Below are 17,762 nucleotides of genomic sequence, written 5' to 3'. Positions count from 1 at the left end.
TGACTCCGAGTTACTTGTTTTACGGGGAGGGGCACTAACCCTCCACCAACGCACTTGTTGACACCTAGGGAGCACGTATGGTTTGGTTATACGGTTACTGCCCAGCGTTGTAAATGGTTTCTTGGCTTACAGGAAACCATTTGGCTTGTCACTCAATGTAAAGCCACCTGTAAAGGAAAGAAAAGCATTAAGAAGTGACAGGAAAGTTGGGAGAAATAGGAAGAGAGGAGTGCAGGCACAGAAAAAGAATGATAAAGGCTAAGGATGAAATAGGCAGCACTGCATCAAGTGAGTGGATGTTGGTCGCCACCACCTACCAGAATAACTTCCTATTTTCTAGAGTAATTTGCATTCATGTTTCTTTCTTGATCATCATTTTCCTCCTCCTCTTTCCTCTTCACTAGTCCCTTTGTATACCGTATATATATATATATATATATATATACTGTATATATATTTATATACACACACACACAAGTATACCTTGATATACGATACCCCTAGATGCGATACCCTGGCTTAACAATGGGGGTAGAAATACCACCATACCCCGCCTAACGATGACCAAACCCCGGTTTTACGATGGGTTTTGGCTTTTTTTTTAAAACTGATTTTGATGATATTTTAGAATAAACTTTTGTGTTTAGGATGATTTATTAACTGTTTTTCGACTTAGATTAATGTGTTTTAGCCATAGGTGGGGTGAACATTCTCATTTTGAGGTACAGTTTACTAAGCTTGATATTTTTCGACACTTATTTGATTATTTTCAGATTTTATTTGTAGGTTTTAGTGAGTTATTTATAAATGTTAGGCTTAGGTTAGCATCTTTTACAGCTGTTAGGCCATTGAGATTGGCTTTAACCTTATTTTTGGGCTCATTTGGGTGGGTTTAGGACTTGGTTGGGGGGGATACCCAAGGCTGAAAAATGCATCCCTTTACTGTACGTTAAATCTACCCCGATATATGATATCCCACCTAACGATAGGTTTTTACCTAACCAGTTGCATCATTAAGCCGGGGTATACCTGTATACAGTATACATATACCTGTATATATTAGGTTTATGAAGTACTGTATAGTGTAAGCTCATGTTAATATAATATCAGTTAATTTTGTTCCTTCTTTATATGTTATACCAGGATCTGAACAAGGCATTAGCTATGAAGGAGGAACTCATGAGCAAGATGACCATGAACGACGCCCAGTTCCTTGTGATGAAGTCACGGTATGAAAAGGAAAAGCGTGACATGGGAGCGCAGATTGAACTGCTTTGTAAAGAGAAGGATGAATTGATGCAGCAGTTGAAGGTCGTTTCAAGTGGAGGTGCTGGAAACAAGTGAGTTATACTTGGTTTGTTTTTGCCTGATGGCGCTGGTTCATTCCTACAGTTTGAATACTAACATCTATACTGTATAATAAAGTTAACCTGTGTGTGTGTGTGTCTGTCTGTGCATTTGTTTATTTCTTTCATGAGAACAGTAATAGATATCGACCTAATTCTTTCTGCATTAGGTCGGGGTAAGTCCAGGAAGTGTCAGAAAAATACCAAGCCCATATGTGGCGAGCGTGCATGATGCAACGACACGAAATTATCGTAAATCGCGACATGAAAATACCCTTTATGCAAAAATTATTTTTTTGACTTTTGGTCAGAATTGGTCATTGTAGGCTCTATAACTGCTTGGAAACAATGCTCATGATACTTGCAAACATTCTGTGATGGAAAGGCTATTAGCTTGTCCTGCTGAGTTTTGTGGGCAAGGATAAGTAAATCATAATTGCATGAAATTTGGTGAGTTTTAGTTTTAATGTAAGAATGAGTCCTCCTGTTGAATGTTCCGTTTTCAGTTTAACCTGGCTTGAAATTGTCATCTTTTCTTCTTGAATGCAGAGTTTTAAAGAGATTAATATGAGCATACTGTGCTGTTCAGGAAAGAAGTACTATGGAAAGGACGTTGAGCTGTACTGTCTTTCGTGCACTGAGTTATGTGAAGGTTGTCTCCTTGGGATCTGCCAGAAATATGTTAGTTATCAGCATAAACAGAGATATTTCTTGATTAATAGACATAGATAGATGGACTTAGATACATAGATAAATGTGGAGGGCTAATTGACCCATTGACTGCAGCTGTATCATATATGATATCTGAGTCCAAGTGGCTCTCACTGCGGCTGTATCATATATGATTTCCTACTTTCAAAAATTCCGCCGTCAGAAATGGCATGAAATAAATCAGCTAGCAATTCATGGGACCCTATAGAATATTGTCGTACATAGAGTATGCATTTTTACGAGGTGCAGAGCTCAGCTCAGTTACCTACAAAATGCCGAAGGTAAAGGTACGAAATCTTCTCCATGCCGCCGCTAGCAGTAGCCCAAGCAAATATTGGATGAAATTTCTGGGTGAGTGTAGTAATGATAGTGATACGTTGTTCGATGATGACATTGATGGTTCAGATGCTGATTTACACCTTATCTGATCACACGATTGACACTGACAACACAGTGCAACCATAACACATCGTTCGCCTGGCACCACCGCACAGGGAATCTTTATTACTTCACGGATCTATATCAGAGGTAATTTTTTTGTTTGCTATATTGTGTTATATACCATTGAACTCGGGATTTTTTTCTCTATCTTTTGACAATGTTATTTTTTCTCAAATATTTTTTTCTCAATACAGTAATCCCTCTAATATCCGGACGCCCAATAACCGAACATCCCCACTAACCGAACCTTATCGTCCTGGGATCAAATATTCCCAAAATGGTCCGAAAATCCAAAAAAATTGGAAAAAAAAAATCGATTTTTTGCCGTCCGTAATTTGAACTTGCCGCGCGCGCCGCGTGAGAGCATTGTTTTGGTTCGTCATTCCTCCGACGTCCGATAGAGCGCCGCTGCATCCTCCCCACTTCCCGCCTGTCTCTCACCGCGACAAGACCTACGCTCTTCGCCATGGCTTGGGAAAAGTTAATGTGCAACACTTAAATTTAATGGAACATTATTTGGACTAAAGTGAACACTGTGAAAAGAACGGACTTCTGTGTGTTAGTGACTAAGTTCAGTGCAAGACTTCAGGAAGAGTGTAGTGCAAGTGCTTCAGGAAATCGTTCTTACTGTCAGAGTCCGAGAGGAGGCGGTTATTCATCGAGGTGGCCAGGGACTTGCTGTAAGTAGCCAAAATGTTTCATGTTGTACTATTTTCCATACTATATTTACCAGAATGTTTCATATTGTATTTTTTCCCATACTATACTTACCAGAAAGTGTCATACTGTACTTCTTTCCATACTAAACTTACCTCATGCATGTGCAGTAGGAATGTGTTTTTCAGAGTTCGGTTAGGTTTGGTTAGGTTAGGTTCGGTTAGAGTCCATAAGTACCAGAATGTTTATTAATGTATGAACATACTTCTAAACCCACATTTTATGTGTCTATTGCATTTATTTCAGTCATTTATGTGCCTTATTGGTGTGATTTGGGTGTTAAATAGGTGCTATGCATGTCCGGAGGGAGTTGTATAGGTGTTTCTCTGTGTTAGGGTCCGTAAGTACAAGTCCATAAGCTGGGGCCCAATATCCGGACAAAACCAATATCCGAACCTACCGATGGCTCTATTGATCCGGATATTGGAGTGATTACTGTACTTGAAAACTGCCGCACACGGGTTGTACATGTAAACAAGCACTCCTTTTTTTTTTTTTTTTTTTTTTTTTTTTTTTTTTTTTTTTTTGAGGAAGAAGGAACCAAAGGCCACGAGCCTGCAATAACTGTTCCCTCCAAGAGAAAAACAAAACACAAGAGAGTGCCAAATTCAAGATCCGATCATTTCAAGATGCCTGGATACACTGCGTTTGAAAGACTGGAGATCATAGGAAGCAGGAAATACAGACAGACAGACGGAGACAGTTCTAGAGTTGACCTGTTGCATAAATGAAGGACTGGGAGTAACTCTTGCATTAGAGAGCTGGATGGAAAAGGGATGAGAGTTTGTTGCAAAAGGGTGCTATGCGCCCATATTTAGCAGAAGCCAATGTTCATAGCGAAATTACCTGGCTTTACCCTTCATAAAAATATTGAGGTTATATTGAGATTTGCCATGGTACAGCTGATGTCTTGTTTGGACTTGGAACTAAACAAAATGCCCACATCAGCTAATTAGCTCACAAGAGTAGCTAGAAGCTGTTGTGAAAAAAGAAATGTAAGATATTTAACCCCTGACAGATTGATTCTCTGTAAGGTAGTTTAGCTTCCTCCAAGTCATTGTTTTATAACCAGCTAGTGGGGGTACCTGGCATTGCCGCGCCAAAAAGGCGAACACTAATCCTATTTGTTGTAGTTCAGTCTTTTTTCCTACTCCAGAAAGACCATGTACCTCTTATCCTTTTGAAGAGTGGTTATAAGAGGTCCAGGAACTTTCTAGTTCAGCTTTCACAGACTAATTCACAGTACAGTGGATTCTCTCTTATCCGAAAATCATAGGACTTTCAAAGTTTTGTTTAATCAATTTTTTTGGATAAAAGATACTGTAATAATATGTAGGATACAAGGGAACAGTATTGTACTCACCCATCACCCATTTCTGGCAACGTCTAGCCCACCACCACCACCAGCACCCCAAAAGCCACTCAACCATCACTAAAACACTTAATATACTGTAGTAACTACGTATGTAACTCCACTTTTGTAACTGTAATAGAAACTGTCAGCTTAAATAAATCTTCACTCAAATAAACTTAAATAAACCTTCACCAAAACAATTAAGTAATTCACTGGCGCAACCAACGCTCGCTGTAGTGACTAGCGGAGCAACTGTAAACTAACACTAGTGGCGTGAAACAAGCCCACCGTGTTTGAATTTTTGGATAGATTTCAGATTTTTGCAGTTAATCGAAATGAGAACGTTTTAGTAAAACTTATGGTTAATGGCATATTATGGTTAAAAGAATTTCGGATAAAAGAGACTCCACCGTATTTGTGTGCACTTGTTTACTCTTACCAGTGACCTCAAATGACCTCCGACCAGTGACTTCAAATGACCTCAGAGTTTAACCTCGCTTAGCCTATGTCTGAACTGGAGGTCATGTGAGTCTCTATGCCAGAAATTGGGCTAATGGGTCCAGTCGTTCGTGCATGTATTGCCAATGCCTCAAATGACCTCTGACTAATTACTTCAAAATGCCTCGGAGGTCAGCCTAACATAGCTTGTGTCTGAACTGGAGGGCATGTGAGTCTCCATACCAAAAATTAGGATGCAAGGGTACCCGGTGTTGCTTGTGCCAAAAAGTCGAACACTCTAATGGTGATCTCAGATGTCCCAAATCTGAATTTTGACGCACCTAAAACCATCCTTGGGTCACCTTGCTTCAAAATATATATGGGTCTGGGGGTCTCTGGCCCTTGATTTGAGCATAATTGAAGGACAAACACACAATGTGGCTCTTTTATATAATTATACTGTATACAGATGTAAACTGTATTTACCTCCTATGTGGCTTGCAGCTTGGCCTCTGCAGAGCTTCTCTGTGCCTCTTATGAGCTCTGCAGCTCAGCAAGGGTTATTAAAATTTTGAATAGTATTTTATATTTGATTATTATTACTGTATTATTATTATTATTTTCTGCAAGGAAGAAGGAACCAATGGCCAAAACCTGTATTGTTCCCTCCAAGAAGAAACAAAAAGAAGATAACAGAGAGCTTGCACTTGTACTTTCTTTTCATTTCATGTATTAAAGCTCCAACATACTTGCATGTGTTGGCCTTCGTCACCTAATGTAGGCTCTCCATGCTGCTCGATCTCTGACAGCCTCCTTGTTCAGTCCCTTATCCCTGAAATCACACTCAGTGACCTCTTCACAGGTCTGTTTCGATCTGCCTCTGACACTGATGAATTATATGAGTACTGAGTACATCAACAATGGATCTTTCATGGCAAAAACCATACTGTCTTTCAGTAAGTTGTTGGAGTCAAGATGTTGAACAGTGTGCTGTTTATTGACAATCTCAATTTTTCTGTAATAATAGGAGTCAGGGGAACTTTCTTTCTCTGAGCTGGGTGGATGTTGGCTTCTCTCCAAGATTTACGGAATGAAAAAAGTATGTATGCTTAGTCTGAATAATTTAGCTATAGCAGGAGCAAGTTAAATTGGGGAAAGCCCTAGGAATTGATGGAATGCGTGGTGAAATGTTGCAGCATGGGGGAGAGATAGTAGTAGAATGGATGTGGAAGATGTGCAGATTGGCCTGGGAGGAGGGTAGAGTTCCGGAGGATTGGAAGTCAGGTATAATTTTTCCCTGGTACAAAGGAAAAGGGGAAAAAGAAGTGTGTGGTAATCATAGTAGCATTTGTCTTCTTAGTATAATAGGAAAAGTGTATGGTAGGATACTTATTGACAGAGTTAGGGAAATAACAGAGGAATTAGTTGAAGAAGAACAGGGAGGCTTTAGGAAGGGAAGAGGTTGTGTAGATCAGATATTCATTCTCAGATCTTTAGTGGAAAAGTTTCTAGAGAAGGGAAAGAAGTTGTATGCGGCATTCATGGATTTGGAGAAAGCATATGACAGGGTGGATAAACAAGGATTGTGGAAAGTATTACGAATATACAGTATGGAGTAGATGGGAAGTTGTTGAATGCTGTGAAGAGTATGTATGATGGTGCTAAGGCTGCAGTGTGTGTGGATGGTGAACTAAGTGAATTTTTCTCTTTGAAAGTTGGGTTGAAACAGGGATGTATCATGTCTCCATGGTTGTTCAATCTGTACATGGATGGGGTAATAAAGGAGGTACAAGATAGGGTAGTGGATGTTGGAGTGGCCCTGGTGAGAGAGGGTAGTGTTTGGAAACTCCCTGTACTGTTGTTTGCAAATGATGCTGTGTTGTTGAGTGAAGACGAAGCGGAGCTGCAAGGCTTGGTGGATGAGTTTGAGAGAGTGTGTAAGAAACGAAATCTAAAGGTGAATGTAGGGAAGAGTAAAGTGATGGTCTTTAAGAGAGGTGAAGTCAGTGAATGTACAGTGAGGTTGGATGGTGAGGAATTGGAAAATGTGAGTACGTTTAAGTACTTGGGTAGTGTGATGAATAAGGATGGAGGTTTGGAGGGTGAAGTGCCTGAAAGGGTACAGCAGGGAAGAAAGGTTGCTGGTTCCTTGAAAGCAGTGAAAAGAAACAGGGAAGTGAGCATGGAAGTGAAAAAGTTACTACATGACAGTATTGTGATATCATCTTTAACATATGGAAGTGAAGCTTGGACGTTTTTGGAAGGGCACAAGTCAAGAGTGAGAGCTGTGGAAATGAGTTATTTAAGAGGAGCCTGTGGAGTCACATGGAGAGACAGGCTGACAAATCAGGATATAAAGGAGCGTTGTGGTGTGGATGTGGATGTGATAGGAAGCGTTAGGAGGAATACACTGAGGTGGTTTGGCCATGTGGAGAGGATGAAGGGTGAAAGACTGACGAAGAGAGTGTATGTGAGTGAGGTGGAGGGGGGGAGAGTGAGGGGGAGGCTGAGGATGAGAAGGAGGGATGGGGTGGAGAGGTATATGAGGGAGGGGGTGTGAGTTGGGAGCAGGGCAGTGAAATGGCAGGGGACAGGGGGACTTGAAGGCGATTTTTTTGTGGCCATCCCGAACGGGATTGAGATCTGGCAATAGATAGATAGATAGATTGGAGCTTGTTCTGAGGGACATTTCATTTCGTTTCAGTTATAAAGGCTCCAACATATTTGCATGCATTGGCCATGGTCACTTAATGGTGGCTGTCCATGCTGCTTGATATCTAGCAACCTCCTTATTCAGTCCCATATCCCTGAGGTCAGACTCTGTGACCTTGTCCCAGGTCTTTTTTAGTCTGCCTCTTGCTGCCCCACCTCCAGTGTTCACACCTCTCACTTTCTGCACTCATTTGTCATTCCCCATGCTCCCCACATGCCCAGACTATCTCAGTTTACCTCTCCATACAACACCAGTACACTCCAGTACCATTCTTCCTAATAACTCTTCCATCGTAAACCTAGTCTCCACAGGCCTCGCATTCAAAGATGCAGTACACATCCACCTAATAATTGTCGTTTCTGTACATTTAAAACTGTGAACATCTTTGTCCTTTACTGCCAAGGTTTCACTTCCATGCAGCATTACACCCCTAACACATGCCGCTAATACAAACAAAGATCCCTTAGCACAGAAGGAGCGGCGCCCTCTCCATTTACTTGTGGCTGTTACGTGTTGAAGGAACCATCCATCCATCCATCCATCATCCAATCCTAGATTGCCCCATGAGGAGCGTAGGAGCCCGGGGCTAGGCAGTTGGTCCCAACATTTAAGATGAGAGTGACCAGCCTCACTCATCCCTGAGTAGTATTACATGAGCAATCAACCCCAACCACCCCTTGGATATAAACCTTCACTGGCTCAATCCGATTGGAGCGCAATAATTACCCACTAAAACCACCAGGCGCCAAAATCTTGTTATATGGTTGCCACCCAGCGTAGTAAATGCTTTCCTGGTGTACAGGAAACCATTTCTTGGAATAATAATGTTGCTCATGGAGTCAGGTTTCTAGGGGCTTGAATGATGAAAGAATGAATATGTGGCCCATTTCACTTTGATAGTTTTTAACTAGTTTGCCCTCTATCCAGTTTTCTCTTTCCTTGCTCTTTGGACCCAGTCTTGCCTCACTGGCAGAGAGGGTAAGCTGATGATGATATTTTTACTTTCAGAGTTTCTGAGCAGCGTCGCAAGAGGGTGCAGGAACTGGAGACACAGATTGCAGAGATGAAACAGAAGCAGAAGGAACAACTGAAGTTGCTGCGCATGAAGGAGCAGTCTGAACTCAAGGTCAACAAACTGAGCTCTGAGATTCAGGTATGTTGTAGTTGTGGCTGCCAGCTCATCTTAATGTGAAATCGGTGGACTTCAGGCTGAAGCTGCCCCTCTGCAGTCCACCATTCTTTGGGGGAATTGGGAGGGAACTGAGGGACATTTGTATGACCAGGCGGTGGAGCCACATGAATGTATCAGTGCTGTTTAGTGAATAGGTTCCTCTCCAGCACCTTTCAGGTAGTGTATGTGAAGAGTGGAGCAATATATTGATGAAGTGGTTGAGAGAGAGTATCTGTAGTACGTATAAAGACTCACTGATCGTCGGTCAACATAAGGAAATGGGAATTAGTGGCAAATTAGTGGGGATTTTTCACATAATGATACATGGCGAAGTGCTGCTTGGTTGTTTGTGGGATGGGATCCCGAGCTGAAGGGTTAGAGGGTAGGGTCTAAGTTGTGTTTTGTATGTCTGAACATAAATTTCCTCCTGCAATGCCATACAGACAGTGTTGGTGGCTGCTTAAGGAACTACCTGAGTTCTATATAGATTTGCATCACCTCACAAACTGAAATGGTGCATGCTGGACCTAGACGAGGGCTTACTGTAGTTTAGCATTTATTACTTTTGGGGGAAAGAGGGAGGGGGAGGCCGAGAATGAGATGGAGGGATGGGGTGGAGAGGTATATGAGAGAGGGGGGTGTGAGTTGGGAGCAGGGGAGTGAAATGGCGGGGGACAGGGCGACTTGGAGGCGATTTGTTTGTGGCCACCCCAAACGGGATTGAGGCGTCTGGCAATAGATAGATAGATAGATCCTACCTTGCCTCATCAGTTTTGGTGGGAATAATGTTGAGGGTGATGACATATATTTTGCTCTGTTACAGAGTATGAAGGCAATGCGTGTGAAGCTCATCCGTCAGATGAAGGAAGACAGTGAGAAATTCAGAGTGTGGAAAGCCAAGAAGGACAGAGAGGTAATTTTTTTAAATTTATTTTTTAAAAGAAGTTTTAGATTTTATTATTTTTTTTTCTCAGTTAAGTTAATTATCCATGTCAGTTCTGCCCCAATATGAAAGTAGGAACCTGGAGCTAGGCTATTCATTCCAGATATTTAAGGCAAGAATGACGTTATTACCCTGAGCAGTATAATGTACTGTGAGTACTATACCCCAACCACGCCTTGGATTGGAACTGACAAGGAGCCTACATGTGGTGGCACTCTGCACACTGATTGGAGCAGCTGCATTGTCCTCCTTGGAGTCACACCTCCTCATATTTCATTGCTCCTTGCTGTGGGAAGGGCCCTACTTGGACCCTGATGAGGTGCCGTCTACTGCTAGGGGGCACTGGATATCTTCATATTGTTTGTACTGTACTGCACTTGTAGGTTTGACCTGCTGAAGCAGTTACTAACCTGTGTTTGACGGGTTTGCTTAGCCAGGCAGACCAGAGTCGAGCAGCAACAATAACCCCTTTGTGAAGACCTGGAGCGGTGGTGTCTTCATCGTGGGTCTACCCCCCGGAAGCTGTCGAAGAGAAGAGGAGGACAGCATGGGGGCCAAACCACCACAAATCCCCCCGGCCCCTCACGGGGCTCGAGTACCTGGGAGTGGCTTCGGTCACGCGGGCAAGTACCACATCTCCCTATACAACACACACAATAACAACGTTTTTTCTACACCAAGAAATGACTCCCCGGCTGTCATTTCTTGACGACTTCTTCTGGCCGGGGACATTGAGAGCAGTCCAGGACCCACCAACAAATACATATGTCCAACATGCTCAAAACCTATCACGTCGAGCCGACAGACAAAGGGTTCAGTTCAGTGAAATTCCTGCAAGAACTGGACCCATTACACCTGCACAACACTTGCATCCAGAAAACATTACACAAACACCTGGACCTGCTTCTTATGCTCCTTCCCCCCACCCATCAACCCCCCTTCCAATCCTGCTCCTACTTCCTTCACACCTCCACAGCCAAACCCACCGACCCTTCCCACACCATCCAGTCCCCCAACTCCTCCCATTCCAACCCATCCTAATCCACCTCAACCCTTACCTCCATCACAACCTCCTCCTACCCCTTCCCCTCTACCCACACCACCTCCCCCCCGTGCTGCAGCAGCCAACACACATCACACACACAACATAAACATGCTTCAGTTAAACATAGATGGCATAAACACCAAAATACATGAACTCACACAATTCATCAAACAACAGAACATACACATTGCCATCTTACAAGAAACAAAACTACACAGAGCACAGAAAACACTGACATACCATAACTTCACCACCATTCGACAAGACCGGGCCGACGACGGTGGCAGTGGACTCATCACCCTGGTACACAAATCCATCAACGTTGCAGATACCAGTGCACACACAAAGTCACTTCTCCACCCACATGACACCACAACAGAAATACAATCAACTAAAATACTCACTGGTAACAAATCACACATTTTAATCGCAACACATACATTCCCCCCCAGTCATCCCCTACAGTACCACACAATTATTATCCACAGGTACACCACATCACTAACATACCCATCATCATCCTGGGTGGTGATTTCAACGCCAAGTCGTTGGCCTGGCACGTCAACAACCCTGACACAGACAAAGGGCTGGTACTACAATCCCAGACAGATCATCTTTTCATACTAAACAGTCTAGACCAACATACCCATATCCCACACCAAGCCCTCTTCCTCCCATCATCTCCAGACATCACCTTCTGCTCCCCAAACCTCGCCCCCACTACATCATGGAGAGTGGTCAAAACCCCAGGTTCTGATCACCTCCCAATCATCCTCACTACCAAAACCAGAATCACCCAAGCTGGCCACAAACACACATACACTAATTATAAGAGAGCCAACTGGGAGGCCTTTGTAACTGAAACAGAACAACATTTCGAAACACTAAACAGTACAGCCATCACAAACATCAACACCGCTGTGCACACTTTAAATACAATCATACAAAACGCAGACAAAAGACACATCCCTAGAGGCAACAGAAAGACACACAACCCCAACTTCACACCAGAAATTCAGGGCCTCATCAGACAGCGGGACACACTGGGACACTCCCCAACACCTCATACACAAGACACCTTACAACAAATACAAGAACTCAACACTCAGATAAACAATAAAATATCAGAACAGCAAACACTAAACTGGAAAAATAACCTCCAAACACTTGACCACAAAACAAACATCAGCAAACTCTACGAAACACTAAACAGCATCACACTTTCCAACAGTAACACCACACAATCACACGCGCCATCACAACAACAGACACCATACCCTCAAACAAACAACAAGCAAACACTCTCATCAATCACTTCTCACAAGTCAGCCATCTAAACCCGCATCCCGAAGACGGACGTATCATCCGACGTAAGAGACAGTTCCCCATAGACCCAGACTATGCACCTTTCACTTACAACCAGACAAAGCACATCATTAACAACCTCAAGCACTCATCTGCCTGTGGACCAGACAACATAAGCAACATTCATCTTAAACACCGAGGACCACAAGGCATACAAGCACTCACCAGCATATCAAACTACAGCTGCTCATACAACATAATACCCAACATCTGGAAGCATGGCAATATCTTCACTATCCCTAAACCCAACATAGACCCCACGTTACCCTCCTCACATCGCCCCATCACACTCCTCTGCACCCCCTCTAAAGTCATTGAACGACTGGTACTACAACTAGTCACACCTCACATTCCCCTAGCCCAGTCACAACATGGCTTTAGGCCACTACACTCCACAAACACCCTTCTGACAGACCTTACACAGAGAGTTTTTGATGGCATGAATTCAGCTAGGCCACCACACAGAACACTCCTAGTCACACTAAACATTAGCAAAGCTTTTGATGCCATCCCCCGCCACAACCTCACAAACAAAATACTCAACACAAACATGCACAATAACACAAAAAGATGGCTGGCAAACTACTTAGCAGGCAGATGTGCACATGTAACATTTGCTGGTCAGTCTTCTAACATCAGAAACTTCACAAACGGCTTCCCCCAAGGATCTGTTTTGTCCCCTACACTCTTTAACCTATACATGCACGACGTACCCACACCCCACACACCACAGATACACATAGCTTCCTATGCAGATGATATAACACTTACATGTACACACCAAAATGCAAACACAGCTGCACACATCATTCAACCTTACCTCAACACACTACACGAATGGTTCACGACAAACAGGCTCAAAATAGCCCCAGTCAAATCTACAGTGACTCTTCTCACAAACTGGACAGCAGAACACAGTCACATCCCACACCTCACCATAAACAACACTCCCCTACCACACACACACACACCCACACAAAATCCTTGGTGTAACATACAATACATCTATGTCATTTAAACAACACATCACAAACATTAAAAATAAAATAACACCATGACTCAATGCTTTGAGGTCACTTGCCCATACAACATTTGGACACAACAAAAAACCCACCACCACAGTATACAAACAATACATACGTTCAGTGATGAATTATGCAAGCTCTGCCTGGGCTTCTAACCTGACCAAAACACACTACAACACTCTACAGACCATACAGAACAAGGCTTTAAAAATAATCACAGGCTGCACATCTACTACACCCACAGACCATCTACATCAAGAAGTCAAAGTCCTCAAAGTCAAGGATTACCTAGACATGAGAGGCATCCAGTTTCTTGCTGCAGCCTCCACAAACCCACAACATCCACTACAGTACATGGCAGCACATCAACCCACACCAAGGAACATCAAAACAACGCCCAGCATACGATACCATACACAAATACTGTCATCTCTCCCCCCTCCCCCACCTCAGACCAGCTTCCAGAAGCATATCCACACTCAGATCACTCACCGCTCCATTCAGTCACTTTAAGACAACACACAGCTGCATGCACGGCCTCCTGACATCCACCCTTCTGAATCCTATCTTCCTCGTGAGGACAGGGTCCACCTGGCCAGGTTGAGATGTGGGCACCATCCAGCCCTTTTAAGCTACCAGAAGAGGCTGGATGACTCCGTCGCTGATGCCTGTCCAGTATGCAACACAACACCTCATACCATTAAGCACATTATGGAAGACTGCATTGCACACGATCACCTACGCCAACAACACAACATACACTCTTTGAGAGCTCTGTGAGAAAGCCCGGTCTTGGCCATGGCCTTCCTAAGGGACTCGGGGGCTGTTTGGCCAGACTGCCTAGGGAACAACTACTACACCTTTGATGTGTATCCATATGAGTCACATCAGGTAGAAGCAATGCCGTTTCTTACTACAGTATATGCAAATTACGCGGTTGCATAGGGCCACCAGGGGGCCCCTGACCTGCCATTATTATTTTATTTTTTTTTTTTTTTTTTTATTTATTTTTTTTAAATCCCTCACCATAGTTTCACAAAATAGAGGTCCCCAAAAAGCATTTCACAAAGTGCCCTCAAAAGACTAGAAATGGCACTGGGTAGAAGTGCTTCAACACTAAACAGAGTATCCATCTGTTGGTTTGTGTATGATACTGTATATGGATTATGGAAACTACCCAGCATATTCAGTGACATTGTGAGTTACAAGATACCATTGCAAGAAATTCATATTTCAGCTGCAGATATGCATAAATCTGTATCATGCACTGAAGTTGCATACTTAAACATTACTCAAAAAAAATGTGCCAGAGGTAGTATGTGGTACTCAAATCTTTAAGAAAATAAAAGCTAAGCAGAAACTTATGGCATCACTTAAGTCATGCTATTTTGCTTGAATAACTATATAGCCAGGCATCATATCAAGAGTATAACGGGGATGTTCAGTACTGCAAAATGGTGTACTGTGCTGCAGCAAGGGTTAGTGTATCTCTTGAACAAGGCATCTCACTGTTTGTAATTTGTGTATATGACATATCATCACCACAAGGCTATGCAGGTTTTTGAATGTGAATTATTAAGCAGTGTATTTCATTCATTCATTCCTTATCTATTACTGTGTTGCCCCATGAGGAACGTAGGAGTACGAGGCAAGGCAAGTTGGCCATGACATTTAAGATGAGAGCGACCAGTCTCACTCATCCCTGAGTGGCATTACGTGAGCAATAAACCCCAACTACCCTTGGATATAAACTTGCACCGGCTCCATCCGACTGGAGCGCCTTAGTTACCCACAAAACCCCCAGGCGCCATAATTTGGTTATATGGTTACCACCTAGCATGGTAAATGGTTTCCTGGTGTACAGAAAACCTTTTGGCTTCTCACTCAGTGTAGAGTCACCTGTAGACAGGAGGTAGAGGAAAGAATGAAGGAAAGAAGGACAAGAGAAAGGAAGGCAGAGAGGAAAGGGCAGGCACCTGAGAGCAGCACTAGATCGAGCTAGTGGATGGTAAGCGTCCCCACCTACCTTTCATTTATTGTGGATGGCAGAGGAAAAATATCAGTTTTCGCTAAGCACAATAACAGTAGAAAAATAACAGTACGGTATGTGATTCTACACTGAATCTAGGGTTGTAATTTATGGCTGTAATTGACCATTCATGCATAAATTATTATACTGTAATGGCCCACAGGTTGCAAAGCTGAAACAGCAAGATCGACAGAAGCAGTACCAAATTGTGAAGATGGAGCGCCTACATTCCAAGCAACAGAATGTTCTTAGACGTAAGATGGAAGAAGCAGTGGCTATCAACAAGAGGCTTAAGGTATGTGATAGATACAGACCATATGTGGTGTGGAAGATGAGAGTGAAACAAATATGGAAGAGTGTTGGAGAGAGAGAGAAGAGAGTGGAGCGGTATACTAGTGAGAGAGAAGGAAGAGGAAGAGGAGTGTTTGAGAGAGAAAGAAGAGCAAGATGAGTTTACAGGTCATGAGAGTGGTCCAATTAAATTAGGTTCAAGCAAACTTCCAGTAGCTAGTATTAAAAAATTATTATCACTGAACATAAAAAAAGTCACTATAAAACCTGAAAAGGGTTATGGAAAACAGAACAGGAAGCCATGTACTACACTGGGTGGTGACCATATAACCAAATTATGGGACCTTGTGGTTTAGTGGGTAATTAAGGTGCTCCAATCAGATTGAGCCTGTGTGAGTTTATATCCTTCAGATGGTTGGGGTTTATTGCTCATATGATGCAACTCAGGGATGAGTGAGGCTGGTTAATCTAATCTTAAATGTCAGACCAACTTGCCTAGTCCTGGGCTCCTACGCCCCTCATGGGACAACGTAAGATTGGATGATGGACGGATGGATGGATAGAAAAGGATAGGCCAGACTTTTAATACTGACTGATCTTTCCCTGCAGCACTAAAATTTACTATATTTTGTTTGTACTTGACCCAGGTTTTCATCTTCTTCTAGCCTAATGGTAGAAAAAAATTTATTGCAGTACATCATTTCCATAGCACATTTTTGTGACAAACACCATCTTCTATTGTTAATCTTTTGTTATAATTGAGCATTAAGAGATGGAGATGTGGGAATTTTAGACCAAGTTATTAAACTGGTGAAATAATGACATTGTTGTTATTATACCTGAAGCCATGGCAGTACAAAAATCCAATGCCTGTGAGGTGGAATCAAGATTGTGGGGGCTTGAATAGTTAATGAATATGTCATCATTTTCACTAGAAATGTTGTTGACATTTCTCCATGTATTGTGTTTTCTCTTTCCTTGCATTCTGGACACAGCCTCATCCTATCCATAGGTGGGGAAAAAGAGGTCGGGATGATATGGTGATGATGATGATAACATTGTTGTTTTCATTGCTCTTTTTATACAGGAAGCAATGGCTTTACAGAAGGCCAGTGCAGAAAAGCGCGCAGCCTCCAGGGAAATGGGTTCTACCACCTCCCGCATCAGGTGGGTTGTTGTTGTTGTTTGTTGTTGTTTGACTGTATTTTAATCAGCTTGCAAGGCTTTGTAACATCTTTTCACTTTTGGTAAATTTTTAATGTTATTACTAATTCACTTATATTTGTGGTAGGTGGGGGTGCTCACCATCCACTTACTCAATGTATTGCTGTTCTTAGGTGCCTGCCCTTTCCTCTCTCCCATCCTCCTTTCCTTCCTTCCTCTTCTGTCTTTATTTCTTTCATGCTTTCCTCTTCCTTATGCCTATGGGTGACTCTTCCCTGAGTGACAAGCCAAATGGTTTCCTGTAGCTTTACGCAGTGGCAGTATCGTAATCAATGAGGTCTTGCCTAAGTGATGTATTTGCTGCTGCTATAAAGCTCGAATTAGGAAAAGTTGTCAATACCATCTCAGCACTTTTGCGGCACCTCGGTTTGGGTTACGTTTCCTAGAAGGGTAGTCAAGTCGTACCCCACCTGCTTGTGGTGACCTCGCAGACACCCTGTTTTTTTTCCATTTCTGTTCTTTGTGTTTTTTTTTTTGGTTTTCTTTTTTTCTCCTAAATTAGGGTGACACAGACAGGGGCTGCGCTACCCGGGTTTATCCCGGGTAGTATTGTATATATTTTTTGCTGTTGTTGTTGTCATTTTGTTTTGTTTTTTGTTCTCCTTTACCATGAGCAAACAACACTAGTGCCCTCGCTGCAGTAGGTCTGTAACAAAAAGTGCACAAGCACTGAAGTGCACCTACTGCAGTGAGTGGGATCATATATCTATCTATCTATTTATTGCCAGACGCCTCAATCCCGTTTGGGGTGGCCACAAACAAATCGCCTCCAAGCCGCCCTGTCCCCCACCATTTCACTGCCCTGCTCCCAACTCACACCCCCCTCTCTCGTATACCTCTCCACCCCATCCCTCCTTCTCATTCTCGGCCTCCCCCTCCCTCTTCCCCCCTCCACCTCACTCACATACACTCTCTTTGTCAGTCTTTCACCCTCCATCCTCTCCACATG

The 17,762-nt window shown here is 42.9% G+C and overlaps 1 protein-coding gene across 1 annotated transcript in view; it reads left to right on the top strand.

The window, feature by feature from the left end:
• The window catches only part of LOC145414975 (chromosome-associated kinesin KIF4A-like), a 144,307-nt gene that overhangs the window by 57,025 nt on the left and 69,520 nt on the right, over positions 1-17,762 (top strand). The window contains exons 12-16 of the mRNA XM_080284389.1: positions 1,144-1,340; positions 8,729-8,873; positions 9,715-9,804; positions 15,462-15,593; positions 16,677-16,756. Of these exons, the coding sequence (XP_080140515.1) occupies positions 1,144-1,340; positions 8,729-8,873; positions 9,715-9,804; positions 15,462-15,593; positions 16,677-16,756 (644 nt within the window). The remainder of the gene's footprint in view (positions 1-1,143; positions 1,341-8,728; positions 8,874-9,714; positions 9,805-15,461; positions 15,594-16,676; positions 16,757-17,762) is intronic.

The sequence above is a fragment of the Coenobita brevimanus genome, chromosome 101, assembly GCF_032717465.1.
Source record: "Coenobita brevimanus isolate Jiangsu-jjx chromosome 101, ASM3271746v2, whole genome shotgun sequence".
Taxonomy (NCBI): domain Eukaryota; kingdom Metazoa; phylum Arthropoda; class Malacostraca; order Decapoda; family Coenobitidae; genus Coenobita; species Coenobita brevimanus.
Note: the sequence above shows the minus strand (reverse complement) of the source record. Positions and strands in the feature narration are given on the sequence as shown.